This window comes from Mytilinidion resinicola (assembly GCF_010093595.1).
Source record: "Mytilinidion resinicola strain CBS 304.34 unplaced genomic scaffold BDZ99scaffold_8, whole genome shotgun sequence".
Classification (NCBI taxonomy): Eukaryota; Fungi; Ascomycota; class Dothideomycetes; order Mytilinidiales; family Mytilinidiaceae; genus Mytilinidion; species Mytilinidion resinicola.
The window spans coordinates 213,621-238,744 of NW_022985444.1; the positions used below are offsets into that span (position 1 = coordinate 213,621).

At 52.4% G+C, this 25,124-nt stretch overlaps 10 protein-coding genes across 10 annotated transcripts; 4 read left to right on the top strand and 6 right to left on the bottom strand.

Annotated features, from left to right (window-relative positions):
* Positions 1 to 302: 302 nt before the first annotated feature.
* Positions 303 to 4,986, bottom strand: BDZ99DRAFT_519325 (uncharacterized protein; the record flags this gene model as incomplete). The annotated part of the gene is made up of 5 exons (XM_033725404.1): positions 303 to 332; positions 407 to 4,320; positions 4,376 to 4,573; positions 4,619 to 4,894; positions 4,959 to 4,986. The coding sequence occupies 5 exons, from the start codon at positions 4,984 to 4,986 to the stop codon at positions 303 to 305; spliced, it is 4,446 nt and encodes a 1,481-aa protein (XP_033577593.1).
* A 699-nt stretch (positions 4,987 to 5,685) lies between these two features.
* BDZ99DRAFT_560864 (uncharacterized protein) lies at positions 5,686 to 6,758 on the bottom strand (the record flags this gene model as incomplete). Its single annotated transcript, XM_033727301.1, has 2 exons — positions 5,686 to 6,466; positions 6,521 to 6,758. 2 exons carry the CDS (start codon positions 6,756 to 6,758, stop codon positions 5,832 to 5,834), a joined length of 873 nt encoding a protein of 290 aa, XP_033577594.1. The 3' UTR covers positions 5,686 to 5,831.
* Positions 6,759 to 6,959: 201 nt separating this feature from the next.
* On the top strand, positions 6,960 to 8,583 carry BDZ99DRAFT_441150 (NAD(P)-binding protein). Its single transcript, XM_033717753.1, has 2 exons — positions 6,960 to 7,577; positions 7,629 to 8,583. The coding sequence occupies exons 1-2, from the start codon at positions 7,264 to 7,266 to the stop codon at positions 8,239 to 8,241; spliced, it is 927 nt and encodes a 308-aa protein (XP_033577595.1). The 5' UTR covers positions 6,960 to 7,263; the 3' UTR covers positions 8,242 to 8,583.
* A 338-nt stretch (positions 8,584 to 8,921) lies between these two features.
* On the top strand, positions 8,922 to 10,622 carry BDZ99DRAFT_461993 (guanine nucleotide transporter). The gene is made up of 7 exons (XM_033719738.1): positions 8,922 to 9,205; positions 9,253 to 9,290; positions 9,347 to 9,388; positions 9,448 to 9,561; positions 9,614 to 9,747; positions 9,798 to 9,975; positions 10,027 to 10,622. Exons 1-7 carry the CDS (start codon positions 9,094 to 9,096, stop codon positions 10,360 to 10,362), a joined length of 954 nt encoding a protein of 317 aa, XP_033577596.1. The 5' UTR covers positions 8,922 to 9,093; the 3' UTR covers positions 10,363 to 10,622.
* Positions 10,623 to 10,878: 256 nt separating this feature from the next.
* BDZ99DRAFT_286275 (uncharacterized protein) lies at positions 10,879 to 12,391 on the top strand. Its single transcript, XM_033714055.1, has 5 exons — positions 10,879 to 11,117; positions 11,304 to 11,427; positions 11,492 to 11,539; positions 11,597 to 11,824; positions 11,886 to 12,391. The coding sequence occupies exons 1-5, from the start codon at positions 11,107 to 11,109 to the stop codon at positions 12,078 to 12,080; spliced, it is 606 nt and encodes a 201-aa protein (XP_033577597.1). The 5' UTR covers positions 10,879 to 11,106; the 3' UTR covers positions 12,081 to 12,391.
* BDZ99DRAFT_441160 (uncharacterized protein) lies at positions 12,348 to 13,585 on the bottom strand. The gene is made up of 4 exons (XM_033717754.1): positions 13,351 to 13,585; positions 13,198 to 13,295; positions 13,070 to 13,123; positions 12,348 to 12,959 (listed from the first exon to the last, which is right to left on the bottom strand). Exons 1-4 carry the CDS (start codon positions 13,351 to 13,353, stop codon positions 12,803 to 12,805), a joined length of 312 nt encoding a protein of 103 aa, XP_033577598.1. The 5' UTR covers positions 13,354 to 13,585; the 3' UTR covers positions 12,348 to 12,802.
* Positions 13,586 to 14,740: 1,155 nt separating this feature from the next.
* BDZ99DRAFT_286116 (uncharacterized protein) lies at positions 14,741 to 15,406 on the bottom strand. Its single transcript, XM_033714054.1, has one exon. The coding sequence runs from the start codon at positions 15,222 to 15,224 to the stop codon at positions 14,826 to 14,828; it is 399 nt and encodes a 132-aa protein (XP_033577599.1). The 5' UTR covers positions 15,225 to 15,406; the 3' UTR covers positions 14,741 to 14,825.
* A 661-nt stretch (positions 15,407 to 16,067) lies between these two features.
* Positions 16,068 to 18,051, bottom strand: BDZ99DRAFT_519330 (ATP synthase F1, beta subunit; the record flags this gene model as incomplete). Its single annotated transcript, XM_033725405.1, has 8 exons — positions 16,068 to 16,147; positions 16,202 to 16,813; positions 16,865 to 17,102; positions 17,152 to 17,468; positions 17,527 to 17,569; positions 17,624 to 17,709; positions 17,814 to 17,977; positions 18,041 to 18,051. The coding sequence occupies 8 exons, from the start codon at positions 18,049 to 18,051 to the stop codon at positions 16,068 to 16,070; spliced, it is 1,551 nt and encodes a 516-aa protein (XP_033577600.1).
* Positions 18,052 to 18,788: 737 nt separating this feature from the next.
* Positions 18,789 to 21,644, bottom strand: BDZ99DRAFT_461999 (glycoside hydrolase). The gene is made up of 8 exons (XM_033719739.1): positions 21,258 to 21,644; positions 21,087 to 21,211; positions 20,934 to 21,033; positions 20,767 to 20,879; positions 20,018 to 20,712; positions 19,634 to 19,969; positions 18,957 to 19,587; positions 18,789 to 18,904 (listed from the first exon to the last, which is right to left on the bottom strand). The coding sequence occupies exons 1-8, from the start codon at positions 21,313 to 21,315 to the stop codon at positions 18,878 to 18,880; spliced, it is 2,085 nt and encodes a 694-aa protein (XP_033577601.1). The 5' UTR covers positions 21,316 to 21,644; the 3' UTR covers positions 18,789 to 18,877.
* Positions 21,645 to 22,129: 485 nt separating this feature from the next.
* On the top strand, positions 22,130 to 24,013 carry BDZ99DRAFT_487537 (P-loop containing nucleoside triphosphate hydrolase protein; the record flags this gene model as incomplete). Its single annotated transcript, XM_033722839.1, has 3 exons — positions 22,130 to 22,541; positions 22,588 to 23,736; positions 23,793 to 24,013. 3 exons carry the CDS (start codon positions 22,130 to 22,132, stop codon positions 24,011 to 24,013), a joined length of 1,782 nt encoding a protein of 593 aa, XP_033577602.1.
* Between the last annotated feature and the right edge of the window lie 1,111 nt (positions 24,014 to 25,124).

Consider the following 25,124-nt stretch of genomic DNA (forward strand, 5'->3'; position numbering starts at 1 on the left):
ACAAGTTCGTGCGTATACACTTCTCCATCACAACACTGTCTCCTTCACGCACGCAAAAAGGACCGTTCCAAATGCTCGCTTTCCATCGCTTCGCTAGCTCGCTTCTCACAAAAGAAAGAGACGCAAAGAACGACATGATACGAAAGCCATCCGTGCAAGAACTGTCCTTCACGAGCTATGGAAATAAGAAGAAAAAAAGAAGGGCAAGGTATGCTACAACAAATTTCTCCGCAAAACAACAACCCGCCAAAAACACGTCATTAAAAATCCCCCCCCCCTTCCCACAGCCCCTCTCTCATTTTTCATTGACCCGAGGTCAGATAATCCGCCGCCTGTACCGCTTGTGTCAGTGACTGCTTCTCATAAAAATAAGACGGCGGTTCAGCCCGCGAGGAATTTTGCGTACCATATTGATGTCATAGTCAAACTTCTCAAGCGCCCCTAGTGCTTGCTCTCTGGGATACCCCATACCCGTCAGCTTCTTCAAGATAGGATCGTCGTGTTCAGTACCTGCGCTGAGCGCCCGCCCAAGCTGCGGCATCTGAGGCTGCTTGGACTGCGCCCCAGAACTCGAAGCGTCCTCCGCGCCGACACCAAACGTGTCAAACACGGACTTGCCCGGTTGCTCCCCTTGCCCGAGCGCCTTCTCGTTCGGTGGCGCGTCGAGGCTCGAAAAGATGGCGTCCCAGTCCTGGCTTTGCTTGGCCTGGGGTTGCTGAGGCGCTTGTTGGGATTGGGATAGAGATTGCGATCCAGCTTGCCCAAAGCTCTGCGAGAGGTGCTCGAAGTCGCTGAAGCTGTTCTCGCCGCTGTGGCCCGGCTTACCAGTGGGCGTTTGTTGCGATTGCATCGTGTTAGACTTGGACGCCGCAGGGGAGTCGAAGACGGGATTGAACTCGTCCAGGCCGTCGCGGTGGTGCGAGCCGAGCATGAAGTCATCGTCCGTCTTGTCGTCCGCCTCTTTCGCTTCGGACAGGTCGTCGAAGCCGGAATCAAAGTCATCGTTGAAAGAGGGCTTCGAGATCTGGGGAGGGTGGGCGATGGGTGACGGGCCCTTGTTGTCACCACCACTTGGGTAAGAGGTGGCAGAGTGGTAAGCATCGGATGGGACGGTTGAGACTGGTGTGTCAGCTGGGGGTGGCGATGCAGAGAACGCAGTTGTTGGTGCAGATGAGGTCGCCTTAGAGGTAGAACCGCCACCGAAAAGCGCGCCTCCTTGCCCACCGGCTGAAGGATTACTAAAGCTCTTCTCCGGAGACTGCGAAGGCTGTGGTGGAGAGGAAATAGGGTCGGTACGGGAAGGAAGAAGACCACCAAACTCAGGCGGGAATTGGTTCGAATCTCTTGTCCCGCTTCTCGACGGAGCCATAGTCTGGTCGTACGTTGGGGGAGACTTCTGGGCGCCAGGGGTAGGTAGGGTCGCTGTGGAGTCTTGAGTGATAGCTGACGGCCTAGTCGACCCGAAAAAGTCGTTGGCTGCATCAGCCCCAGTCGCGCTTGTGCTTGGTCTGGACTGAGTAGATCCTTGATTTTGGTTTTGGCGATTTTGCTGGGGTGACGCAGACGTAAAGTTATCCGCAAACCCTGTCTCGCTATTGCTATCGCTCTCATCATCATGGCCAATGTCTTCGATGGGTGGGAATTCTTGATTGAACTTGTTCGCAGAATCCACAGATCCGTTGATCGATGAACCAGTGTGCTGCTTCTCTTGAAACTGACGTGATCCTCCTCCAAAGCCGGCGAACGCGGCATCAAAAGCGTCTTTTGCAGCGGCAGGGCCCTTAGGTTGTTCCTTATTCGGGGCGAATGGATCGGAACGGCTTTGCTGCAGGTTGCTATTCTTGCTTCGGTCACTAAACGAGCTCTCGCCTGTTGGCTCTGCTTGAAGAGGAGAGTTCGTGTCGCCGGGGAAAGCCCCAGGGATATCTCTCTGCACTGAGGGCTGCCCAAAGCTTTGGTATGTGTCCTTGCGTTCTTCCGGCTTTCCACCCGACCTGGCACCCTCACTCGTGGCGCTTGCAGCAGGGGAGGCGGTGAAGTTGTGGTCTTGGAACAGAGATTGCCCGACTGATCCATAGGTGTTCGTCTCCGTCTTAGATGTGTCTGTCCTCTCAAGGCCCTTCTCTTGCACAGGGGTTGCCGAAGGGGACCCGCTTGCGATAGTTGGTGTTTCGTTGCCAGCCGGACCACCATATCTGCTCGCAGGAGCTGAAACCTTGACCGAGGAACTAAACGAATCAGACCTCGGCACTCCGTCACGGAGAGGCAAAAAACTAGACGCAAATTGGCGAGACTCTGGCGGTGCAGGTGGCTCGCCAGCCCGTGGCGATTCCTGGTAGGCGGAAAGTGGTGGCGAAGTGGAGGGCGTTGGTACATCGGGGCCTTCTGAGGAACGCACAGACTGCCCAGAAGGCGCAGAGAACGTCGGAACGTTGCTTTGGCTATCCTGACGGAAAGACGTTTGTGGCGGAGCAGCAATCGAGGGAGAGGCAGCAAAGGAGGGACCGAAGACATTGTCGAAGTCTTTGCTGGGTTTCGATTGTGTGCGAGTGAAGCCAGATGGAGACATTGCGTTTTCAGTAGGCTGGGGAGGCTTCCTGAAGAACGGATTGGTGTTCTGGCTCGCTACAGATGCAGCTGGGCTGACAACGTTGGATCGTTGCTCCTGGGGCGCGGGTTGAGGACTTCGGTAAGCTTCCTGTGCAGCCTTCGTCAGGTCGTTCATCTCAGACTTGACCTTATCCCGCTCGCCCTCATTGGTAGACAATTGCTTCTTGTTGATCGACACCATTCCCTTCTGCTGCCGCGCATCGGTTCGCATCTTCTCAAGCTGAGGTCGAAGCTGGCTGATTTCACCATTGACTTGCCGGATTCTCTCCTTGAGATTAGCGTTTTCACGCTGATCAGCGTCTAAAGCAGTTGCGACCTGGCGGTGCTGGTTCTGCAAGTCCTGGTAGGTTCCCTCGATCATAGCATAATCCTGCTGCAATTTTCGTGTTTCGTTGCGAGAGGCAGTCAGACGTTCTTCCAATGCTTTGACGGCCTTGACTTCCTGTTCATACTGGCTCCTGAATTGCGAAAGGCGGATTTCCAGGTCACGTTTCTGAGTGCTTGCGCTGTTGATGTCGTTCTCGGTCGTGGTCTTCTTGCTTTGAACTTCCTGCATTTGAGTCCTCAGGGTTCCGATTTGGTTCGACATGTTCGCGAGCTCTGTGGTCTCTTGCGTCAACTTCTTACTAATTTCTGGGTCATTGTCGCCAAGCAAATCATCCATTGCTGATGGTTGGTGCGATTGATTGCCTCGAGGTTGGGCCAAGTTCGAGCTCCCCGATGCACCTGTCGAGTGGGTCGCGAGGGACTGCCCAAACGAGGAAGACGGAATGAATGGCTTGAACGTCGACGCAGGATTCCGGGGCGAAGGCTGGAAAGTTTGAGGTGATGATGGAGAAGTCGGCTTGCTGCCAAACGGATCCGCCTCGAATGGCTTGTTAAAAGTATTAGAACCGCCAGTTGATTGCTGGGTTTGGATCGGAGGCGGAGATGTGAACGCATCAAGGCCAAAGAGGTCCTCGGCAGCGGACTTTGGCAGATTAGAAGAGTGAGCAGCATTATCAAAAGCGGGCGCCGTCGGTTGACCCGGAGGTCGAATTTGGTTGCGCATACTAGGAGGTACCAAGTTAGCGGGCAAAGCTGAGGGCAAGCTGATTCCGGGCTTCCTTTGTTGTCGGATGAGGTACATGGCCACTGCAAACTCGTCCCTATTCAGCTGCCCCTCGGAGTTGATGTCTGCAAGATCCCAAATAGCGGCTAGGATGTCCTCTGGCAGTCCGGAATCGCTGAAGAACTGCACTGCCTGCTCTCCAGTTATGAACCCTCGTCCAACAGTATCGACCTTGTTGAACAAATTGTCATAGGATGCCTTTTCTTGAATAGATATTAACCAATCCCCACCCGTGGAATGTACAGATTGAGGCGGAGTACCGTAGGGAGCTCCGGTCATCGGGCTTTGATTACGTTGCTGCCGTGCTCCACTGAATTGGCGTGGAATGCCTGCTAGAGATTCATCAGGTCGCGGTCGGCCTGGCGGTGGGGGAGGAATCGTTGGACCTCTTCGAGAGGCAGCTTCGTAAAGGCCAGCCGGAAGATTCGTCGGCAGTGCCTTGAGAGCACCTGTTTTATACGACGCCAGCAAATGCATGGCGATGATGAATTCAGTTACCCCAAGCGCGCCGCGTTGCTCCGTGTCCGCCAGGTTCCATATACGGCCTAGAATCTCGTTTGGTAGTTTAGCCTTCTCGAAGATGTTTTTGGCCGTCTCGCCTGTGGTCCCGTAATTAGTATGGGCAATGGGAAACCAAATGTGTGTATCATATACCTGGAAGGATTCCGCCTTGGGCGCCCGACTGCTCGAATAACGCGGCATATTCGGCAGCCTTCACTGGTGGAAGGGGAGGTACACGGATAGGGCCTCCGCTCATCTGAGGTTGGATGCCAGCTGGAGGCGCAGGGAAAGCTGCTGGGGGATTCGGTAGCGTAGGGAGGGTCAAGCCATCGAACTTGGGTAGAGGTCCAGCTGTTTTTTATTAGGCAAGGTCAATTTTCAGAGGGCCATACTCACGTCTGAAAGCGAGCTCTGGTGTTGGGTCCCTCCCAGCCTGGTAATGGCCGATCAAGCGAAGGACCATGCAGAAGCCCGAGGAAGTCAATAGACCTCGATTCTCAGTGTCTGCTATCTGCCATATCTCCCCCAGGATGGCCGGCGCAAGCTTCGTGCGCTCGAAGAACTTGACGGCGACCTCGCCGGTGACAACACCCAGCTTCTCGGTATCAGCTTGGGCAAACAGCTGCTTGAAGACTCGGGTCTCTTCCGGGGTGAGGTTGAGGATCGGATGGTCTGGAAGCAGGCGCATAGCGGTTAGCGGGAGCGTCATGGAGCGATGCAGCAGCGGAATACGCACTCAGGTCTGATCCGGGGGTGTCGGACATGATTGTGGTGGGCAGGCTGCGGTACTCGCCCGAGACGTCGAAGCATGCAATGGGGCTGGAGCTTGGCCAATGCTGTGTAATGGACGTGGAGGAGCTGGCGGGCGGCGGACGGCGGCAAGCTAGGAGACGGCTGCCAGCACTCTGATATCGGCCGCGGTTTGGAGAATCGGATAGAGGAGGATGAGCAGCGCAGCGGCTGTCGTCAAAATGAGGGAGGTCGGGACAGCTGGAGGTGGAGAGAGGAGTGTGCTTCATCACGCAGCAAATGACACTAGGCGCTGGGCCAATCACCGCCGGCCACCTCTTTTCTCAGCGCACGTGATGGGACTGCGTCGGATGGGCGATGCATTGCGTTTCACAGCTCCAATCGTAGCCGCAGCGGCATCTGTCATGCCCATCACGCCGTCGAATGCGGAGACGCCATGATTGCCATCCCCCGTGGGGTGCAGCGACCACATCTGGATCCTTGTTGACGCAGTGCGCCGTTCGGATGCAATAGGAACCTTTCGCATTTGTAGTCCTAGGAGTATCCATGAACCCTCCCTTCGACATGGGAGGCCGGGACGACGCTGGCGAGTATCAAGAGCTGCAGAAGTAATTGCACGTGAAGACGTGGCAGTAAAGTTACTCAGCAGCCAGAGATGAGTGCTCTATAAGGTCTGGTATAATACATGATTGGGTTCGTTTCGTGCCTAGAAAACCAAAATGTACCTTGGTAAGAGGAGTCTGGGGAAGACCAGCCAGTAGCAGTACAAGAAGAACCTCCCGATCCCGCCCCAGACGCCTTTTCCAGCCCCCATGCAGTGGAGAGTCGAACCAAACTCTGCCTTCATACTGTACATTCATCACCGCCTCCGGTGCTGATCGATATCATCTCTCTGTTCCTGAGCCATAGCCAGTCCTGGCGTCCCATCCTCTGACTTCTTGCCCCACGCCCGCCCCAGTAGCCAATCTGTGACACTGATCACTCTCGTAGTCTTGTCCCAGCTTCCACCCTCTTCCGCATGCTCAATAGTATGGCTCGATATCCTGCCTTCCTCGTCAAACTCGAATATAAAGAGCCCGCAAAACTCCTCGTCTTTTCGCGCAGCGCCACCTAGAAACTCTGTAATCTTGTCAACCTGCTCACTAGCTCCGATCCCACGATACAATCCCCCGGTTTGCGCGCCCTTACTTTTTCCACATGTCTTCCAGCGCACAATTAGCTTCTCGTGGCGCATATCTGCTTCTGTGAATGTGCCGCCATTTTGGACCATCCGCTCAGAGAGGATTATGAGCTTGACATTTCCTATTATAGGAACTCTGCCCCATGCCACTGGCGCTGTCCATAGCGCAGTTGTGTATGGAATCTTCCCCCTCACAGTGGGTAGGTGTGGATGGGTGGACGGAAATAGATGGAGTGATATCTGCGGGGAGAGTATTTCTTGCGGAAGCGGAGAGGCGAGGAGAGTGGGAAGGCGATCGTGTAGAACTCGTATAGCTTTATAAATCGGTTAGCATAAGTCCGTCAAAAGCTATGCGGCAAATGTTTTACTTTTCCCAAGCTTCAACGTCCGCTCGTCTGGAGGGGTATGATCATTGCCACCAAGATCTGGGGGGCCGAAGCGAGGGGAATTGCTCGTGAACCATGTCTTCGACTCGGAAGTATCTTTGATGTTGGCGAGAGTCCTCTGGGGCTGTCTCAGTGGTGTGAGTGCCCAGTTCCTCACGCTGATTCGGTGCGCGCGTGTTCTGGTTGATGATGAGAGCCTCCGCATCAGCCCGGCGGTCATCTGTAAGCCTTCTCAATCATGAATATGCAGAGAGTGTAAGTGACTATGTTGGTAGAAGCTGTAGATGACGTTTCTGAGGATTGTGCATGCAGCTTGTCGGTTTGTTGGTTTCGAAAAACAAACGCCGCGACTCTTGGCATCAAAGGCCCGCGCCGTCTGAGGTGGCCTGGAAGACTGGCCGATTGTTCAAGCCACTGGAACCATGCCTGAACCCAAATTGTGAAAGTTCATTGAGGCGCTTCAGACAGCGGCACAAAAGCATACACATTCATCAAGCACGGCCGCGGCTTCAATCCATGGATGACGTTGTCCGCCAAGGCATTTATTAAAATACATCATCAACTATAGAACGTCTCCTAGACTACGTCTTCAGGGATAACCCATAACACGTCTTTCTAGGAAGTCAGACACGAACCGTCCTGACGCTCCTGGAAACTGTTTATTTGCAAAAATCGAAAACACAGACTACAATCCTAAGTCTGAGACCGAAGACACTCCACGAGCAATGCAGACCGACAGCATTCCTTCAAACGGAAAGCGCATTATGTTCACTGGAGGGTCAGGTAAAGCTGGGAGACACGTCATCCCGGAACTGATCAAACGAGGCTATGAAATCCTCAACCTGGATCTTGTTCCCTTCGAAGATCCTAAAGTCTTCACTCTGAAGACAGATCTTACAGACAGTGGTCAAGTTTTCAATGCTCTCACTACGCATTTTAACTTCGCTGGCTACGAGGGCCCAACTCCTCCATGCCCGCCTGATGCTGTCATTCACTTTGCAGCTTATGCCCGGAATATGCTAGTCCCGGACAATGAATGGTAAATTTCAGGATATATCAACTGAAAGACTCCGCTAATGCAACGCCCCAGCTTCAAGGGAAATGTAGTTTCTACTTACAACGTAATCGAAGCTGCATGCAAGCTAGGCGTTAAAAAGATCATCATCGCTAGCAGTGAGACCACTTACGAAGTATGCTTTGGTCAGGGTGACCTCGAATACCAGTCTTTCCCCCTGGACGAAGACTACATTGACGTCAACCCAATGGACACATACGCCATCTCCAAGCTCTGCGGTGAACGAACCGCGAGAGGATTTGCAAGACGATTCGATGTCGACATCTACGCTCTCCGAATCGGGAACGTCGTCGAGCCACACGAGTACGCACGGGACTTCCCGAAGTACGTCAATGACCCCGCGTGCAGGAAGAGGAATGCTTGGTCGTACATCGATGCTAGAGATCTGGGGCAAATTTGCGATCTTTGTGTACAGAAAGATGGGCTAGGATTCCAGGTGTTCAACGCGACGAACGATACTATTACCACCAAGATCCCGACAAAGGCACTGCTGGCACAGTTTTGTCCAAATACGCCCATCATGCGAGAAATGGAGGAGTGGGAAGCGCCATTGAGCAATCGGAAGATCAGAGAGATTCTTGGGTTCAAGGAGGAACACAACTGGAGAAAATACTACAATCCTGGATGACGTTCTGATTACAGAGAGCTTGAGCGGCCTAGCTTCTAATCGCGATTCGAGGGCAGTCACGATAGAAATTTTGGTAGAAGACGCGATTGGCCGGAAAAAGGGCTTCGGGATGGTTATGGTGAGATTCGACTTGAGTAGTGGGCATCGATGATATTGGCAAAAATATGGGGAAGAGGGCAGGAGTCTTCGTGTCCGAGAATTTGATGGGTAAAGGTTGTACTGTTTAAAGCTCTCAAAATTTAAAGGTCCAGAGGAAAATGTGAATACGGTGCGTAGGCGGCACACTCAAAGTTAGAAGTGTTGATCCTCACTTGTTGGGCTTAAGATACTGGAACACGCCTGAAAGATTCATGAATGTGTGACTACTACCCTGCACACTCTGCAAAGCGGATGTTTTGACATAGTTCGTTCACATGTGTGCCATTGTTTTGTGTCTATTGCGAACCTAAAGAGCGGCAATCGCTGAAGGGAGTTGGTTGCCAAAACTGATAGTGCAAGGAGCAACATGATTCATATGCTTTTGTCCAGTGAGAGACTCGATAGCTGCCCAAAAGACTACTTGAGGCATTGGGCTACTCGCACGATCAATTGTGAAAATTGCGTCGATGGACTCGATGCAAGAAGGACCCAGGATAAAATGACACCATGCACACGGACCACACGGACCACAAAAAAGTCGTCTCTAGCTTTCGCGGCGCGTGGACAGCAAAGTACAATCCATCTCCACCGTAATCCCGGCCATTGGGACGCCCGAGCAGTCCTTCTTTATCTCCAATTCCCACTACTGTTATTTCTCAACCTTCGCAATCCTCCAGTGTTCCACGGTAATCCTCGGCGGTCCCAAAAGTCACCATGAGCCCTTCCCCGAAAGACGTTGCCTCCAAGGCCGCTGAAACTGTCGCCAAAAACTCCTCAGCGAAGGAGTACAAGAAGGAATCGACTCCGGCTCGAGTCTTAGGAGCGGGTACGACCCAGTAAAAGCTTTCTGCTGGATCCCGCTAACATGTTCAGGATGCGCTGGTATTGCGGAGTTGATGGTCTTTCATCCGGTACTTTCACGTTGAGGACTCTCACGTCGCCCATCTTCTGACAACTGGGCTTTCAGGTGGACACAACGGCAAAGCGTCTCATGAGCAACTACGGCAAGGTATTTGCATATGAAAAGCTCTCTGCTCAAGTCCAAGACTGACCCTTTATCTTTCCTAGGTCACCTCCGCGGCGCAACTCAACACAATCATATTCAAGGACAAGGCTAGCGCATCAGTTCCAAGCCGATTCTTGTCGCTATTTCCCGGTCTCGGCTACGCAGCTGCTTATAAGGTTCGATGCCCTGAAATGCACACAGGAAAGGACCGGCATTGACTAGCCCTAGGTGCTACAACGGGTGTACAAATACGGAGGCCAGCCTTTCGTTCGGGATTATCTAGCGAAGAACCACGGCAATGAATTCGATGCTGCGTTTGGGAAGGGTAATGGAAAGGCTATAATGCACGCCACAGCCGGAAGGTACGTTGCATTATACCGGCACATTGAATGCAGCATTAACAGGACACCAGTCTAATTGGTATCGGAGAGATTGTTCTCCTGCCCCTCGACGTTCTGAAGATCAAGCGCCAGACCAACCCAGAGGCATTCAGGGGCCGAGGACTCATCGCGATCATCAAAGACGAGGGATTCGGTCTCTACCGAGGCTGGGGATGGACTGCTGCTCGCAATGCCCCGGGCTCATTCGCTGTAAGTTAATACCAAAGATCTTATCGGAGAGTCTGTCTAATATTGCTATAGCTGTTCGGAGGTTCGGCCGCTGCTAAGCAGTACTACTACAAATTGACGGACTACAACGCCGCATCGTGGAGCCAGAATTTCGTCGCCTCCATCGCTGGTGCCAGTGCGTCACTCCTTGTGTCTGCGCCCCTCGATGTCATCAAAACTCGAATTCAGAACAGGAACTTCGAGAACCCCGAGAGTGGATTCAGGATCGTATCCAATATGATGAAGAACGAAGGATTCTCTAGCTTTTTCAAGGGTCTGACGCCGAAGCTTCTCATGACCGGACCGAAGCTAGTGTTCTCTTTCTGGCTCGCCCAGACCCTCATTCCCGCCTTCAACAAGGTGATGTAGATGGGCTTATTTGGATGTGTATGGAGTTGACGGTACAAAAGGATCGGTTGGTTTGTTGGAGCACGGGATGCTGGATTAACGCATCTCGTCAGCGCCGGGTTATTGTTCTGCTTATGGCGCCTCTTAATGCGATGTATGATAGTGTCGAGTCGCCTGATTGAACGGCGACTTGAAGATAGGCACAGGTACAAACAAACTCTTCTCGAATAGCAGCGCAGCCTAGCGAGGGCGTGAATGACTTGTGTCTCGTGACTTGTGTAGGGTTTAAGGCAGATTCACGCATTCATTAAAGAAAATAAGGGTGTCCGTGACGCGTATCTTCTTGAGCCTATGACTTAGGACTCCCGTGCTCTACATTGTCAACTGCAGATGATACGTGTGTTAAAGTCACTGCAGTCTAAGTCCTGTGAGCATTCATCTGTACGTATCCAACGAGTCGGCTACGTAAGTACCGAGCCTTCGAGACAATCTTCGCTGCCCGAGTGAATCTGACTGGCGTATCACCTGCCTCTTTCCCAACTCGGCCGATCGTTACCGCAATACCAAGGCTTGGTACCGTAATTAAGCGACGCCACTAAATAGGCGTATTATCGATCGCTCACGACGTCTTCGCCCAGCGACAACGTCCACCTGAACAGCACCATCCTCACCGCACCCACCGCCCACCACCTTGCTCAAATACCTCCCCCCAGGACGTACTGACACTCCACTTCTACCAGCTCTCCTAGACATACCACCGCCATCATGAATCCCGAGTAGTACGTACCCTTCGATCCTCGTCCGCCTTCTGCCTCCCCAGTGGGAGCTAAGTGAACTTACGAGATAAGTATTCGTACTAACGCCTCCTTCTGTAGAGTTACCCCGAAAGCAATCTCGGCAGCCAAAATCGATGACCTACGAGTCTCGACGCAAATCCCATGCTGACTGCCTCCCGCTCCCAGATATGACTACCTCTTCAAGCTCCTCCTCATCGGCGACTCCGGTGTAGGAAAGTCCTGCCTGCTCCTTCGGTTCGCCGACGACACCTACACGGAGAGCTACATCTCCACCATCGGCGTTGACTTCGTACGTTGCATCCCGGACGAGCATACGGACCAGTCAGCCTAAGATGCGGCTAACACGAGAATAGAAAATCCGCACTATCGAACTCGACGGCAAGACTGTCAAGCTACAAATCGTTAGTCACCTCCAAACATATCTGCCTAGCTGTGTGTACTGACTTGCGGCCGTACAGTGGGATACCGCCGGGCAAGAGCGCTTCCGCACCATCACGTCATCCTACTACCGCGGTGCCCATGGAATCTGCGTGGTGTACGATGTCACCGATATGGACTCGTTCAACAACGTGAAGCAGTGGCTCCAGGAGATCGACCGCTACGCAACTGAGGGCGTTAACAAGCTGTTAGTGGGCAACAAGTCCGATATGGCTGACAAGAAGGTCGTGGAGTACACAGTGGCAAAGGTACGCGGAAGGATACACCAAGAGTATAGGCGAAGAAGAGAGGCTAATATATGGTTTATAGGAGTTCGCCGACAGCCTCGGAATCCCCTTCCTCGAGACCTCCGCAAAGAGCGCCACGAACGTCGAACAAGCTTTCCTCACCATGGCCCGACAGATCAAGGAGCGCATGGGCACCAACACCGTCAACAACAAGCCTACGGTCCCCATCGGCCAGGGCCAGGGCGTCCAGAGCGGGTCGGCGGGCGGCTGCTGTTAGACGGAGATTGTCGTGGATGATATACACATTCGGGCGCGGGTGTTTGCTTGGGCGGGGTATATTAATGCTGATGGGTTCTCACGATTGCACCGTCTGTCAAATTCCCTCGAATTGTTCTATGCATGGCTAGATGGTGGTTGTCCCTTTTTTGAGCTTGGATTTTCCGCGGGTTTGTCTTGCAGCCTCTGTCTGAGCTGGATTGGGGATCGAGGGTGAACATTCTGGTGAGGGGAGAGGAGGGGAGGTATGGTGGAAGTTGAAGTGTTGAAGAAATTTGCTCACGACAGACTACAAGGACACGCCGAGCTTCTTTATCCTGACTTTTGTTCTAAGGCTACGGATAATGGCGTGGAACGAGCACAACTACTTCTTTTTCCTTTCCTATCTTCCGGTATCTTTGTACTCTGGGGTTTCTTCCTGGTTTGTTAGTCATTGCAATCGTATTAAGCTACATATGCCCCCTTGAGCAAACAAATCATGCTCTTGCCAGCTGCATCCCGTGAAATGTTTTGACACAAGAACTGCGCGAATCCACATCTCAGCTATCACCTCAAATTCAAATTCGACATCACAACCACACAACCAGTCAATCACCAAATCTCGATATCCCAGCAACGCTTCTCATATTATACACGCAGTCGAGCCCTCTATCTCTATGATACACAATGCCCAATCCCTGCGTCTCCTCATGCTTGCCCCCCTCCTCCATGCACTGCACGCATCTAAAACGGGTTGTCCTCTGGCGGAATCTCCCGGACCCAGTAGCCCCCCAGCCCCGGAATCTTCTGCAGGATATCCTTGCGCACCTTGGGCACCTCGCCGAAGAAGAAGAGCGCGAAGAAGCCGGCGACGCCGCCGAAGGCGCCGAGGGTGAAGCCGCTGTTACACAACCACCATTGTTAGCTTCTTATCTTCTCGAGAGTGTGATCCGCGCGCGAGTGAGGAGAAGGGGTTCGTAGGAAGATTAGAGGTTGGATGGGTGGACGTACAACTGCGCCATCCGACCGACCGTCAAGCCGTGGAAGTTCCAGGCGGTCTTGTATCTGCAGCGCACGCGGCATGGTCAGCTCGTGCTTCTCTTCGTGTTTGAGTGGTGCGTCCATTGGGGGAGACGCACTTTGGCCCGAATGGTGAGCGGTAGGTTTGGTAGTTCGAGCGGACGGACCACGGCTGCAGGCCGCCGCTGCCGGTGAACTGCGACGGGGGGAGGTGTGACTGGAAGGAGGTCAATTGGGTGAGAGGTGGAAGGGGGAGGGTGGAGGGAGGGTACCATTGTCGTTGGTGGGTTCGGGGCGTGGGTGGTGGATGAGGGAGCTGGGCAGGTGGTGATGTGAGGTTGGTTGGACTTGGAGATCGGAGAGGCTCGGTTGCGGTTAGCGAAGGGTTTGCTGTGATGACCACGGGCTCAGTACTTGAACTCCCATTGATATGATAGTCAAGTATGAGTATGAGGCACCTCCGATGGCATCAAACAGGTGCAGAATTCTTAGCAACTTTGCTTGTTCGATTTCAAGGGTGTGGTACAAGACCTCCGTGCTGGTATCTCACGAATCGCCTTGGAGTCCTTCACATATTTGATAACCACGCAACGTCACAAGGAAGACTTCCTGATATGCGGGTTTTAGATACTCCCTCCTCAATCAAGCTCATTCCAATGCTGCTCTAAAACAATGCAGATTCATCACGATATCAGTCCATTTTAGGCTACTAGACGCTTCCCTCATTTATTCCACGCGTAGGGTCACCTAAAGCCAACCAATGTTCTGTTCACGCGGTCAATTTCATAAGAACTTGTACCAATTGACCCCAAAGTGGCCTTCCGTGTACCCTGAGAGGTACTGAGAAGCGTGATGGTGAAGTACAGCCTCTAGCTTAAATCCTAAGGCTACTGACACGGAGATTGGGCCCAAGATGAGTGCGAATTGACAACGTCGAGGCATGCTTTGATTCACGATGCAACGTTCTTTTCATCCCGAAGCGCTTCCTTCTCGTTACCCCCGAGGTGCCTTGAAACATTTTACAAGCCCTCCAACGCTTCACCGCAGCACAGCAATCCCGATCTGTAACCCTAAGAAACAAGCTCGCCATCTCCTTCTAGTTCTAATGCTCAGCACAAACAATAAAAGATATCGGCCGTCACCTCGGCCGTCACCTCCCCCTCCCCTCTCCACCTTCATCTTCCAACACTCCCACCCACCACCAGCCGCCAATGCGACCTCTCTACACCGCTAAAGACTAATAACCATCAGCATTGCCCTCCGCTTTTACCCCCACGACAACCATATCGATGCTTCCATCGCCGTTGCTTAAGCCCCCATGGTATGTGGCTGATTGCCTGTTCATCCAACAAACACCATGAAGGAGCTGTTCGCCCTCGTTTGCACACCACCTCCCATCAGGCGGTGTTGAACTCGCAAGCACTTCCACTTCCTATTGAATCATAATCTGCCGTGTGTTAAAGAGATAACATAAAGACCTGCCTACGTTAGAAAGGTAGATGTAAGGAGAGGTTTTATAGGTATTGCGGAGCAATAAGGAACTAGGTGCAGGGAGCACGTTGATATCACGTTTAAGATTGTAGAGTAGGAGGTAGAGGAGAAGGAACGTGACTTTAAGTAAGAGAGACGTGATATAAACTCTAGTAAACGTGACTTAGGGATAGGAAACGTGCAACCCACATGCACCTAATTTCTCCCTTGTTTGTTCTAGTATAAAACCATGCACCTCCCGGTCTCTAACTCTCGACTAAGGAAGGGGAAAGCTTGGGCAGCAATAACCGCGTGAAGGGGTCCACATGGTTCGTTGGCTTGGTGCGGTCAAACTCCCAATCATTAGAGCACTATGGCCGTTTGGCGTGGTATCTCTTGCTGCAAAACAACGGCAGGAAAAGAACAGCATGTGGAGGACGGAGGGAGGATCAAGCTCGCCAAACTGTGGAATCATGGTGTGGGTTTGCTCCAAAAACCCGCACACCAACGACGATGTGGTAGTCGAAACACCGACGACGACGACGAATGGAGTGGCTGGCGGCAAGAGAGGTAGTAGAGTAGTGCTGCTCACCACTATCAAGTCCCATGACGAGTGATTGATAGCAACCTGACGAACTGTTCCTAAACAACACCAAAACGTTATTATCATGTCCATCGATCAATCTTGTCCAAGACCCCCATCACCATCACCACCTTCCTCCACAGCATCCAACGCGTAGCGCCTCCTCAATGGTTTTACTCCTCCGCCCTCCCACTCTCATCATACCAAAGTTGCAGATGAGTTGACCCACACTCACTCCCCATCAGGACGGTAGCAATACCGTTTTTGAACGCACCATCATAACGCTCAATCCTCTTGGTTGATCCCACTCTCCTCCAACCTCCATGACCATTCTTTAGACCAGAGGAGCGCGGATTTATACCCCTCACCAGTCGAGATTTCGGAAGCGGGTGAATGATTGTTCCGATGGGAGGGTGTTTGGAACGTGATTGAGGGTGGGTATTAGGAACGTGATTCAATGTCTGTATCCCAGTGCTTTTGCAAAACTCATGGCATAATTAGCCAGACATCAGAAGTAATCTCACAGTTACAGTCACCTGATCGCTCCAACATCAATAAGAGGAGGAACACTAAACATTTCTACAAAAACAGAGAGGCACCTTTCGGTTTCAGGGATTCTCACCCAACAAGACAAGACAACAGACAAGAGCAGACAAATCGAGAGTTTAATCACACCAAAGGCTAAAGAGTTAGGATTACAAGACCAACAACCCGAAACCATCGGCCACCACAACCCACTTCAAACTTTCAAAGAAATCCCCCAGCCTCCCTTCCCATGTGCATCCCCCCAATTTTGAGTGGAAAATTCTGTACAAGTAGGTGTTTGTCACACAAGAGGCAGGCCTTTTTCCCCTCCCCCGATTTCCTTGATCGCTTCGAATTGTGATGGCTCAGTCCGGGACGTGGCATAGATTTTAGGGTGCGTGCTTTATCCGTCTACGACTTCTCGAGGTCCGCAAGGATCTTCTCACCCTTGGCCCGCGCTGACGCGAAGTCACCGACCATGTAGAAAGCACCTGCGTGGTGAATTAGTGATGTGGAGGCGTGAACAGAAGTTCAGTGCAACATACCTTCTGGCAGGTCATCACCCTCGCCGTTCATGATAGCCTTGAACGACGAAATGGTGTCCTTCAAGTCGACCAGCTTACCCTCGATGCCCGTGAAGACCTGAGCGACAGTGAAAGGCTGGCTCAAGAATCTCTGCAACTTTCGGGCACGCTCGACGGTCAACTTATCCGCTTCCGACAACTCGTCCATACCCAAAATGGCGATGATGTCCTGGAGCGACTTGTACTCCTGGAGCATCTGCTGGACCTTGCTGGCGGTGTCGTAGTGATCGTCGCCAACCACACGGGGATCCAACATACGAGACTTGGAATCTAGAGGATCGACGGCGGGGTAGATACCCAATTCGGAGATACCACGGGACAACACGGTGGTGGCGTCCAAATGGGCGAATGTGGTGGCCGGGGCAGGATCAGTCAAATCGTCAGCGGGCACGTAGACGGCCTGCACGGAAGTGATAGATCCCTTGTGTGTGGTGGTGATACGTTCCTGCATGGCACCCATGTCGACGGCGAGAGTGGGTTGGTAACCGACGGCAGATGGGATACGACCGAGCAGGGCAGACACCTCGGAACCGGCCTGGGTGAAACGGAAGATGTTGTCGATAAAGAGAAGCACTAAATTATATTAGCCAAGACTTTCTCGATTTCGGCTTTCTTGCGACGTACCATCCTGGCCCTCCTCGTCACGGAAGTACTCGGCAACAGTCAAACCAGTAAGAGCAACACGAGCGCGAGCTCCGGGGGGCTCGTTCATCTGACCGAACACCAGGGCGACCTTGGACTCGCCATCAAGCTGAATGACGGAAGTCTCTTGCATTTCATGGTACAGATCGTTACCCTCACGGGTTCGCTCTCCGACACCAGTGAACACGGAGAAACCACCGTGAGCCTTTGCGATGTTGTTCTGCGATGTTATTAGTCCTCGCACATCCGCAATGCGACTCCAAACTTACAATCAACTCCTGAATGAACACAGTCTTTCCGACACCGGCACCTCCGAAAAGACCAATCTTTCCACCACGAGCGTAGGGAGCCAGCAGATCGACGACCTTGATACCAGTGACGAGAACCTCGGCGGAGGTTGCTTGCTCAACGAATGTTGGGGGATCGGCGTGGATGGGGAGCTTCTTGGTGTGCTTGATCGGGCCTCGCTCGTCGATTGGGTCGCCAGTGACGTTCATGATGCGACCAAGCGTACCGGGGCCGACGGGAATCATGATAGGGTTGCCAGTATCGGTGGCGGTAGCGCCACGGACGAGACCTTCGGTACCTGGAGGATGGGCGCAATTAGTATCGTAGAATAGCCACGGACTCATCGGAAAGCTTACCGTCCATAGCAATACACCGGACGACATTCTCACCCAAATGTTGCTATCAACCGTTTAGCGATGCTGTACCGTGTTGTTGGTCCATCCATTGGCTTACCGCGACCTCGAGGATGAGCTTCTGTCCACCATTGTCCGTCGACAACGCATTAAGGATAGGCGGTAGAGTGTCGGTGTCGAATTTCACTGCAGCAATGGATTGTCAGCTCTCTCTTCGATCTCTGATGGCCAACGGCTGGGCAAGAGCTTCATTGCCGGGCCAGGTTGGTTTGAAAATTCTGTTCACGTACCGTCGACGACGGCACCGATGACCTGATGGATCTTGCCATCCTTGACGGCATCAGTGCTGGCGAACCTCGCACTCAGGGCAGGCGCAAAGCTGCGGGTGATGGGCGAGAAGCGCTGGGCCACAGCCTGGCGGCGGAAGGAGGCTCGTAGCGACCTCTGGAAGCCGCTGCGAAAGGGCGAAGTTAGCTCTGGAAGACACTCAATTGAGGCCGCAGAGGATGCAGCTTACCTCTTAAGCATTGTGGGAGATGTCGGAAGGCGTGTGGGTGGGAGTGGAGATGGGTGGATGTGTTGATGAAGAGCTGTCGAGGAGATTCGGGAAGAAGGCAGTTGCGGCAAAGACGGGCGACAACGGCCGGGCACCACGCTAGGCCAAGCTTGGACGAGACCATCAGAGCGACAACTCTCAAGCTCGTCAAAGCTTTTGAGAAGATTTAAATTGAATGTTGTAGAACAATAGCACCTGTTTGCAGCATAGATAATGCTGCTTGAAGTGGCTCGGTGAGGCTCCCGGGTTGTCAAAACGTTCTACCTAAGCAGCATCCAGATTTGCAAAGATGTCTGAAAGCACCCCAAGCAGCTGCAGAATGATGTGCATAGACCAATGCATCATCCCTTGAGTAACACGGGCACAGTTAGAGTCGAGTCGCATCTCAACATGCATCCTGACTGGTTGCATTTTCATTTTCATGATCGTGTGTTGTTGTTTGTCACTTTCTACACCTGTTTACCAATGCATGGGGAGCCCCAACTCATTTATACAATTTTGAAGAGGATCCGATTATGACAGTTTGAACTACTGCTATACTCGCCATCAAAGAGGCGTAACGAGATGATACAAGAGTCTGATGGCCCTCGTAGTTTCGGCCAGTTTTGATGTCAGCTCTCAAATTTGCATCATTCACTTAAATGTAAAGAATTTCATCGCGTGAATAGCAAAAAGGCTTCATTCATAAGTCTAAGGAGTCGAAAAGAAGGTAACTATTATGGTGTTCCCAGTGCAGTCCCTCAAATTATCCACATCACATCTCGAAAAGACCAAAGAACATTAACAACGGCGTCCAGCTCACAAAGTGGACTCCAAGGCAAGGACCTGCAGCAGTTAGCATACTCCTCTTGCAGGAGTCATGAATAGAGAGACTTACAATTGCTGTCCTCGTCGGAATGTAAACCTGCAAGAAATTCTTCCTCCCGTTCCACCCAAAAGGCGTCGTGAAGAATCGCGTGCTCTCATCAATATTCCCATGTCCACCAAATGCCTTGCTGTCTGAGCTAAGCACGATGCGATACGTGCCCTCCTGCTCTACGCCAACGCGGTAGTCTGTGAAGCTGGTGGATGGGTGGAAGTTGAAGATCCAGAGCAGGCCCGCCCGCTCGAACACAATGACCTTGTCGCTTTCGTTCTTCAAGCTCACGTACGCTTGGTCCGAGTGCAACCAGCCGTACTTCTCCTCCGTCCACTGCATCTTGCTATCAAACTCGTTGAGGAATCTGTAGCGTAGCAACTGGTCGTCTACGAGGTTGAATTGTCGGCGTGCGTAGTGGAAGCTGTTGTTGTTGCCTGCTCTTGGGAAGTCCAGCCATTCTGGATGGCCGAACTCGTTGCCTTCAAAGTTCAGATAGCCTTCGCCTCCAAGACCGTGCGTGATGAGGCGAATCATCTTGTGAAGTGAAAGGCCACGATCGATTACAGGTGTGAGTTCCGACAGAACTGACATGTTGGTATACATCTGGGCGTCACAAAGCCACATGAGTAAAGATTTGTCACCGACGAGCCTGGACATTGTAAGCACTTGTCAAACTAGAGGATAAGAAAACTTACGCTTGATCGTGACTCTCAGCATACGCAATTGTCTTTTCGCCGTGTCTACGGTTCGTCAAGGTGAAGGCGAGATTTCCCATGTCCCAGTCAATATCTTGCTTCTCTTTGAGCCATTTGATATACAGGTCTGGTATCGCCATGGCCAGTCTATAGTCAAATCCAACACCACCGAGTGATAGCGGATTGCATAGCCCTGGCATTCCAGAAACGTCTTCGGCGATGGTGATGACGCTAGGATACAGCGTGTGGAGCAATTCGTTGGCCAGCATTAGATAGACGACGCCCTCTTCATCGACTCCAGGGCCGAAGTACTCATGGTAGCCACCCGAGAAACCACTGTAACATGTTAGCAATACCCACTGATAAGAACTGGAATTCACTTACGTTCCAATGCCGTGATGGAGATAGATCATGCTCGTCACGCCATCAAATCTGAACCCATCGAAATTGTATTCATCCATCCAGAACCTCAAGTTGCTGAGAAGAAACCTTAACACTTCATGACTGCCGTAGTTGAATAGCCGGCTATCCCAAAGTTCATGTCTTCCTTTCGCACCCTCATGGAAGTACAGATGATCGCTGTTGTCGAACATGTTCAAACCATCCAAGACGTTTTTGGAGGCATGGCTGTGGACTACGTCCAGCAAGACGGTGATCCCCATGCCGTGCGCAGTGTCAACAAGCTCCTTCAGATCATCTGGTAGTCCGTATCGGCTGCTTGCCGCGAAGAAGCTGTTGATCTGATATCCAAAGCTGGCATAGTAGGCATGCTCCATGATCGCCATCAACTGAATTGTGTTGTATCCCAAGTGCTTGATGCGGGGGAGGATATTTTTTGTGAATTCCTTGTATGTTGCAACTTTTGGTTCCGGAGAGGAAATGCCAACATGGGCTTCGTAGATTCGGGCGCTGAGCGGCTTTGGAGGCCTGGGGTGCTTGAAGACATATGCCTGCTCCTTTGGTGGATTCCAAAATCTCGCATCGTACACAGGCGATACACTCAAGTCTTGTGTGACCCGTTTGATCCAAGCTGGAATTCGTTCTTGCCGAGCATGATCGTTAGGCACCACTAATGAGATCTGGACTTTTGGTTAGGTTATCGCAGATGATACGATAAGGCCGAGCAGGCTTACCTTGAGCTTTGAATCATGAGGAATGGTAGCCTGGCCATCTTTCCCAGGTATCGTGACCTCCCAGACGCCGAAGTTGTCTTTTGCCATCGGTGTGGCATCTCGATTCCAATTGTCTGGTGATATCATGATCAGCCCATGTCCTCAAGGTCTGAAGGGATGGCTCCTACTGAAATCTCCGATCAAGTACGCCCTTAGAGCATTAGGTGCCCATTCCCGGTAGACCACGTCTCCGTTATCTCGAACGTTGAACCCAAACTTCTCGAACCCCTTTCGGATGTATTAGATTTGGCGCGCGGAGAGGCTAAACGACGGAACCGTACCTTCGAGAACTTCTCCAGGCCCCCTTCGGTCTCGTCAATTGTCTTGATCCACTGTTGTGCTTTGCTGTATCTGCTGCGAAGAGAGTCCTTGAAAGGTCCCAGCCAAGGGTCGAGTTGCACCAAGCCTATCAATGTTAGACAGTGGATCTGAAGAGAGGGCGGAGCGCATACCAGTGCCGTCGTTCGGCGTTTCTCTAGGCGCACCTGCCGTGATGGAGTTGTTTGCCATGGTGAGAAGGTATTAGTGAGGTGAGGAGGCGGCGCAGTCGAGCAGCTTATGAGTTTTCGCAGGCAGCTGCAGGTCTCAGTCGGTGTCGGCAGTCAGACTATGATCGGAGAGGCGCATTGATGGGAGGCTGCGGTTTGCGGGGTTCGACGTGCACAGAATGGAGCTATGGAGGAGTAAGGACTGGCAGTCTCGGTGTCTCCCAACCACAAGCCAGGGTCCTGCTCAATGACGTTGGGTCTAACGCTGGGAGGGGCAACGCGCAGAAGAGATAAAAGCCCCGGCTCAGGATCACCTCACCGTTGGGCAGCGAGTTGTTTGATTACTACGTATTGTGGTATTGTATCTGACGGGTGACGGCGCCTCCAGGGCTCGCGTGTTGAGTGTCGGAATGTTTATGATCTCACCTGCCCGCCTGCTGTAGCTATTCTGAATAAGTGGTAGTTCGTTCTAGTGTGAAGCTAGCCAGATGCGTGAAGCCGTGCTTTAATACAGCCGGGTGAGATTCGAGGTTTGTGGAGTGCAGTGAACTTCTAGAGTAGGAATAACGCGCAGATAGATAGATATTGCGAAGCAGAGATCAATATATAGGAAGCTCTGACACCACCCCGTATATTCTCCCCTTCCCCGGCTCGGTCCCGCTTATCGGTGGCGGCAGCCTGGCAACAGCGCTAACCCCGCGTCGAGCTCCATCGCGGACCAAGGGCCCTCGACAACAGCTCCATCGCCACGCCTCACGACCCGCCTGCGCGTGCCCGAATGAATAACACCTCGCACAGTTGCTAATTGCACGGGGTAGGCCCTTCAGCTCGCCAATATGGCGAGACCCACGCTGTCGCTCTCCATCACCTTGAACCCTCACTCCCGAATCTCATACGTCGCCCTCGCCACCGTCACCTCGCGCCGAACCTTACACTCGACCACAAGACGACTCGACCGCTTCGAACGATCGGATTTCTCGGGACAAGGCTTTACAGGAGAATATGAGCCAGGCCAGCCAACGGGCGGACCGCTGGGAGATGCCAGCATAGCGGGGGTGCCGAGGGTGACGCCCAAGGCCCTGAAAGACCATTTGGACCAGTTCGTAGTTGGGCAGGAGAGGGCTAAGAAAGTCCTGAGTGTTGCCGTATACAATCACTACCAGCGGGTTCAGGAGGTGCAGCGGCGCGAAGAGGAACAAGCTAGGTTGGAAGCCGAGCACGCGAGGAGGAACCGGCACCCAGTCGAGGGTGAGCATTCACCTCATGCAATGGTATTGAGCTTATTCTAACGCAGATGAATATCCAGGACAGCAACAAGTAGCGCCGTTGAAACCTATATTCGCTTCTCATCCGGATCCACCAAAGCCGGAACCCGTCGAGCCTGTCGAGCCTCCTCCAAAGCAGGAACCCGTTCCCGAGCCTCCTATAATTGATACTAGTCCACTCACAATCGAGAAATCGAATGTCTTATTACTTGGTCCCTCGGGTGTGGGCAAGACGCTCATGATCAAGACCCTAGCTCGCGTGCTCGACGTCCCAGTTAGCATCTCCGACTGCACGCCTTTCACATCCGCTGGGTACATTGGCGAGGACGTCGAAGTATGCGTACAACGGCTCATTTCCGCCGCAAACTTCGACATAGCCGCCGCGGAGCGTGGCATCATCGTTCTCGACGAGGTCGACAAGATCGCCGCAGCAAAAGTACACCATGGCAAGGATGTTGGTGGTGAAGGCGTCCAACAAGCTCTGTTGAAGATAATCGAGGGAACAACGCTTCAAATAAAAGTGAATCAGGAGCGGAGTTCGAGCCATAGCAGCAGAGCTGGACAGAATGGAAGAGATGCTGCGCCTCCAGCGGCCAAAGGCGAGATTATCAACATCAAGACCGACAACATCCTCTTCATTTGCGCTGGGGCCTTTGGAGGTCTGCACAAAATGGTGCTGGACCGAGTCGCCAAGGGTGGGCTTGGATTCGGCGCCGAAGTGCGGCGCGCGCCTACGAAAGAGGATGCCCACAATACCATGTTGACTGGCGAAGATGAGATGTTCAAGAAACATCTCCCGTTCTTTGTTCGAGAGAATACGACACCACAAGGAGCTAGGAAATCGGACAGCTCGAAGAGAATCTACAACACCCTTGATCTTGTAGTACCTTCTGATCTACAGAAATTCGGCATGATCCCCGAACTTATTGGTCGACTCCCTGTCTCATGTGCTCTGTCTGCGCTAGATGAGGAATCGCTAGTGAGAGTACTCACCGAGCCGCGGAATAGCCTGCTAGGCCAGTTCGAGCAGCTGTTCAAGCTGAGTGGCATAGAGCTGGGCTTTACTTCTGGCGCTTTGAGGGAGGTTGCGAAATCAGCTACCAGTATGGGAACTGGAGCTAGAGCTCTGAGAACCGTTCTAGAGCGATTGCTACATGATTGCATGTATGAGACGCCAGGTATGATTCCTTTTCTTCTGCGACTACCATTGGAGTTCTAACACGTTGGTGTTCAGGTTCTTCAACAAAGCACATCCTCATAACCCAACCCGTCGCCCAACTCAAACAACCACCACTCTACTTCCGCCGCGAAGAGAAGCGAAAGTACCACCGCCTCTTCGAGGAAGAAGAGCAGGCGTGGCAGGATGAGCTAGACCGGAAGAACGGCGTCGCCACCAGTCAGTTCCCAAGCTTCGAGGACTACAGGACGAAGAGCCTGGCTGCTGGTATCTCATGAAAGGCAGTCAGCGGCTTCGCGCGCACAGATGACGAATGATGAGAATGAGAGACGATCAAGGTGTATGTACATATGCGATTGCGCTTGGATTTGGCCGCGTGGAGGTGGCGTTGGCTGCTGCCTACAATACATACTTCGACAGGGTTGAGTACGGGGGTTTGGCTTGAAGTTGGAGTTGAGGCCAGGTGGTCGTTCTGCATTGGGGTGGGGATGCGAGGGCATGACTGGAGTAGCGTAGGTATGGAGGTCGTCTGACGAATTTCTCACTAGGGATTTCCGAGGGGCCGAAGGATGGACGGTGGCTTGTGAGAGCCCTTTAGCAGTTGAAGATGAAGTGCCTAGGTAGTGAAGCACTGGATAATTCAATGAAGCGTGTAATTATAGAGGTTTTGAGGGTTTGTGAATGGGACGTGTCTACTGCGGCTTATGACGCTACCTAGCCTCAGTGTCATCAGGGTGTTCGAGGTGTTCGCAACCCTAAAGGGCTTCGGTGGGGTCTCAGCACCGGCAGGATTGACATGTATAATGTCTCGTCATAGAAATCCGTACACTCGTTCACCGCTGCGCGAGGAGCCTCATAGTAATTTCAGAATTCAGAATTTGAGAGAAGTTCGGCGTTTTGGATGACTAGTAAATTTGCGAGGCTACCTCCGATAGTGCCATCATGGTGTGCGCATATTGGAAGTGTATCCGCTGCCCCAGTTTCTGTTAGGACGTGGGAGCCCCACAAACAGGAGCAAAAAGATGTACGGATATCTATGACAAGGCATTGTCCTTACAAATATTTTGAATGCTCTGGATGAGAGGGAGGGGCGTGACGTGTTACCGCGGCTTATGGTGCTTGGCCGGGTCATTAGGGTGTTTCACAGCACTCGGGGAACTTCGATGGGGTATCAGAACTGTCAGAACTGGCACCGAAACCCGCAGGACTGATTGATCCGGACTTGAAATTTTGTTTCGGCACTAATATTTTGCATGCGTCTCAAGCATCGTTACCTACAACTCATGCATTTTTCTTTTGACGATATTACCAAGTTGTACCTGCATGTACCCGCCGGAACGATACTCGGAGCCGCAAACCCACACTGCTTGCTGCCTGCATATCATACAA

Excerpts from the sequence above, each read along its gene's own strand:
- BDZ99DRAFT_441150 (XM_033717753.1), top strand. The coding sequence starts at position 7,264 with ATGCAGACCGACAGCATTCCTTCAAACGGAAAGCGCATTATGTTCACT. Across the intron at positions 7,578-7,628 it reads CTAGTCCCGGACAATGAATG|CTTCAAGGGAAATGTAGTTT; the intron begins GTAAATTTCAGG and ends GCAACGCCCCAG.
- BDZ99DRAFT_461993 (XM_033719738.1), top strand. The coding sequence starts at position 9,094 with ATGAGCCCTTCCCCGAAAGACGTTGCCTCCAAGGCCGCTGAAACTGTC. Across the intron at positions 9,562-9,613 it reads GCTACGCAGCTGCTTATAAG|GTGCTACAACGGGTGTACAA; the intron begins GTTCGATGCCCT and ends GACTAGCCCTAG. Across the intron at positions 9,748-9,797 it reads ATGCACGCCACAGCCGGAAG|TCTAATTGGTATCGGAGAGA; the intron begins GTACGTTGCATT and ends ACAGGACACCAG.
- BDZ99DRAFT_286275 (XM_033714055.1), top strand. Across the intron at positions 11,428-11,491 it reads CCACCATCGGCGTTGACTTC|AAAATCCGCACTATCGAACT; the intron begins GTACGTTGCATC and ends ACACGAGAATAG. Across the intron at positions 11,540-11,596 it reads AGACTGTCAAGCTACAAATC|TGGGATACCGCCGGGCAAGA; the intron begins GTTAGTCACCTC and ends GCGGCCGTACAG.
- BDZ99DRAFT_441160 (XM_033717754.1), bottom strand. Across the intron at positions 13,124-13,197 it reads CGCTCACCATTCGGGCCAAA|ATACAAGACCGCCTGGAACT; the intron begins GTGCGTCTCCCC and ends CGTGCGCTGCAG. Across the intron at positions 12,960-13,069 it reads GTCGGTCGGATGGCGCAGTT|CGGCTTCACCCTCGGCGCCT; the intron begins GTACGTCCACCC and ends GTTGTGTAACAG.
- BDZ99DRAFT_286116 (XM_033714054.1), bottom strand. The coding sequence starts at position 15,224 with ATGGACATGATAATAACGTTTTGGTGTTGTTTAGGAACAGTTCGTCAG.
- BDZ99DRAFT_461999 (XM_033719739.1), bottom strand. The coding sequence starts at position 21,315 with ATGGCAAACAACTCCATCACGGCAGGTGCGCCTAGAGAAACGCCGAAC. Across the intron at positions 19,970-20,017 it reads CTCCATCACGGCATTGGAAC|TGGTTTCTCGGGTGGCTACC; the intron begins GTAAGTGAATTC and ends AACATGTTACAG. Across the intron at positions 19,588-19,633 it reads GCTGAGAGTCACGATCAAGC|GCTCGTCGGTGACAAATCTT; the intron begins GTAAGTTTTCTT and ends TACAATGTCCAG.